The sequence below is a fragment of the Penaeus vannamei genome, chromosome 1 (genome assembly GCF_042767895.1).
Source record: "Penaeus vannamei isolate JL-2024 chromosome 1, ASM4276789v1, whole genome shotgun sequence".
NCBI lineage: Eukaryota > Metazoa > Arthropoda > Malacostraca > Decapoda > Penaeidae > Penaeus > Penaeus vannamei.
The window spans coordinates 30,961,687-30,964,186 of NC_091549.1; the positions used below are offsets into that span (position 1 = coordinate 30,961,687).

General features: G+C 44.9%; 2 protein-coding genes across 2 annotated transcripts in view; both read left to right on the forward strand.

Moving 5' to 3' along the window:
• LOC113821546 (uncharacterized) overlaps positions 1-2,500 on the forward strand; it is a gene marked incomplete at its 5' end in the record, with an annotated part of 118,948 nt that overhangs the window by 32,061 nt on the left and 84,387 nt on the right.
• LOC138861730 (uncharacterized) overlaps positions 1-2,500 on the forward strand; it is a 4,299-nt gene that overhangs the window by 1,625 nt on the left and 174 nt on the right. The window contains exon 2 of the mRNA XM_070121554.1: positions 1-2,500. This exon is cut by the window's left edge and continues 180 nt beyond it; it is cut by the window's right edge and continues 174 nt beyond it. Coding sequence (XP_069977655.1) covers positions 1-411 — 411 coding nt within the window. The 3' untranslated portion in view covers positions 412-2,500.

The window sequence follows — 2,500 nt, forward strand, 5'->3', positions numbered from 1 at the left end:
GCAACTCCGGCCGTGTCCGCCGCCTTGTCCGTTGGTGACTACCGCCGAACGTCCTCACCGCCGCATCACCTGCCGACGCTCTCCTGTTTTCCTCGCGTTGCTACTCCGGCCATGTCCGCCGCCCCGACCCGTCCGCTGGTGATCGCCGCCCACGTTCCCTCGTGCATCTCGCTACGTTCACTCACCACACCCGCTGGCGTGCTGGTGACCTTGGCAAGAACTGTCCCTCCTTGCCTGCCGATTCTCGTGACGCCGTCACCAATGTTGTTCCTCTCCCGAGATGACGAATCCTTCCGCCGACGTGATCCTCAAGACCTCGCTCTCAAGATTCTCCGCTCAACCTTCGACTCTTCAACGATTACTGGTCTCCCAGAATCTTCTAGACCCGGTGTGCGTGTCATTTACGACTGACACGGCGCTTGACAAGTTAACTGTGTCTTCCAGTGATCCTGTGTGAAACTATTGACGAGCTCCGTGACTGATCATCACTGCCGCTCCCGTCAAGACCACCTGCACCCAGAACAGTGACCTGTGCAAACAAGCACCCTAGGCCGTCGACCTTAGAAATACCTGTACGACCGTTCCTCCTCAACTGCAAGATCGAGACTCCCTGTCTGTTACCTTCGTCACCTGTCACCTGTCATCTACCTGCATCGTCTACTCAAGAATCGAGGACGATTCTTTTCAGGTGGCCGAGCGATTTAGTGACCTGCTCCCCTCGTCGCTCACCCCTCGCAGACCACAAAAGCCATGTGTTCTTATTTCACAAGTACTTCAACCTGCCCTGTGCCCGACATTGACGAAGTGACCGTGGAACACGGTAATCTTGTAGGGGTTATCATGATCTTACCCCTAGTTTGCGGGGCCGTAGGAGCCAACGAGACCTAAGCCTCCGGCCTCCTGTTTCGGCACAGAGTAATTTTCATGTTCTCGTGGTGTGATGTCGATACTGGTAGCGTGTTTCACTGACAAAAGTTTCGACCAAAGCATATATCATAGATAATTAATTTAAAGTGTGTGTAATTGATAAAATGTAACAAAAATCATTGTCAGTTATCAATGCATCCACCAGGTTATTTATTTCAAAGTTATCTTTAAAGTCAAGCCATTAAAATGTCTGCTATCATTTCCTTTATATATCCTATTCTTTAGTAAACTGTAAATAATAAATGTGAATCATAAATGGTAAACGAAACAAAAGGCAAAACTCAAACTATTATTATTGAAAGCACAAAAAAGCGTTAACACATAAAACATAAAATAAGCAAAACCTCCGAAACAATAAAAGCAAAAGAAATGTACATAAAAATGGGGCAATCTAAAATAAAACTGATAAGACAATACCTGTTACAACTGCAGACTCACTGTAAGATCCATTGGTTAAAAAGCGTAAAATAGAAAAACACAAATAAAAAGAACAAAGCTTAAAAAAACGACGGTTATCTGAAGGATAACCCAGTCGTAGCTTATTGACTCGATGCCTGTGCGCAACTCCACTCAGGTGGTTGACCCCACCTTATTTATGGTAACAAGGTCGTGCGCCAGGAGATGTTCGCGCATCAAGACTCATTTTACTGTTAAACGTCCTCTGCTTTAAAGAATAAATACCTAAAAATGCGAATTTACTAAAAGATTGCCGTGTTAAATCAAAAATAAAAGGAGATTCTTTACAAAGAAATACATATAAAATATCAGTAATATAAAAAGAAAGGAATATATATACAGGAATTTAAACGAGCGATATAATTGTTCTCCGTGGGCTAGCTGAGGGGGTTTGGCGCCAAATGCCCGTTGACGATTTTTCTCAACCTCTTGTCCGTCGCCATCTTGCCAAATCCGTATTTTCGAGGGAGACCTCCCGACGTCATCCTTCACAGACCTCGAGCTGGAAATCGGGGCGTCGTCGGCTCGTAATACTGGTCATATCTCCTTGTAATTTGGAAGAAATGCCCAGGGCGTCACCCTCGTCCTCCTACAACGCTTCCGTCAGGTGCACCCTTCTGCAGTGCCTCCGTCAGCGCCTCCGTCGGGATCCTCACGCCCTGGTCCAAAATTAGTTTTTTTTTCTCGGGGCTTCTTAGGGGGGTTCCGGTGATGCTGAGCGGGGTGTTGGTCGTCAGAAGAGGCAGTAAGAGCGGTAGCTCACTACAATGTGACCCTTATTACTCTCAAACATTTCCATGCTTTTATTCTGTTGTCTTCATGTATAAATATGCCACGTTTATACTCAAAATGTTTCTTATAAAATGCCTATTCTGAATCACGATGTATGTAACCGATTTAACCATTGATATTCAAATGTTCTATGTCTCATGTATATAAAGTCAGCCAGTCTGTCCCATAACCACAATGTTTGGATTGTAAAAACATCCCGATATCATGTCAACCAAACCCTTGTTCCTCTCCACGAAACGGTCATGTGAACCGATGTTTCTGAATTTATGTTCTTTCATATTCTTTCATGTTTTTCCATTGTATATTGTCTCAAAACGAACCTGTG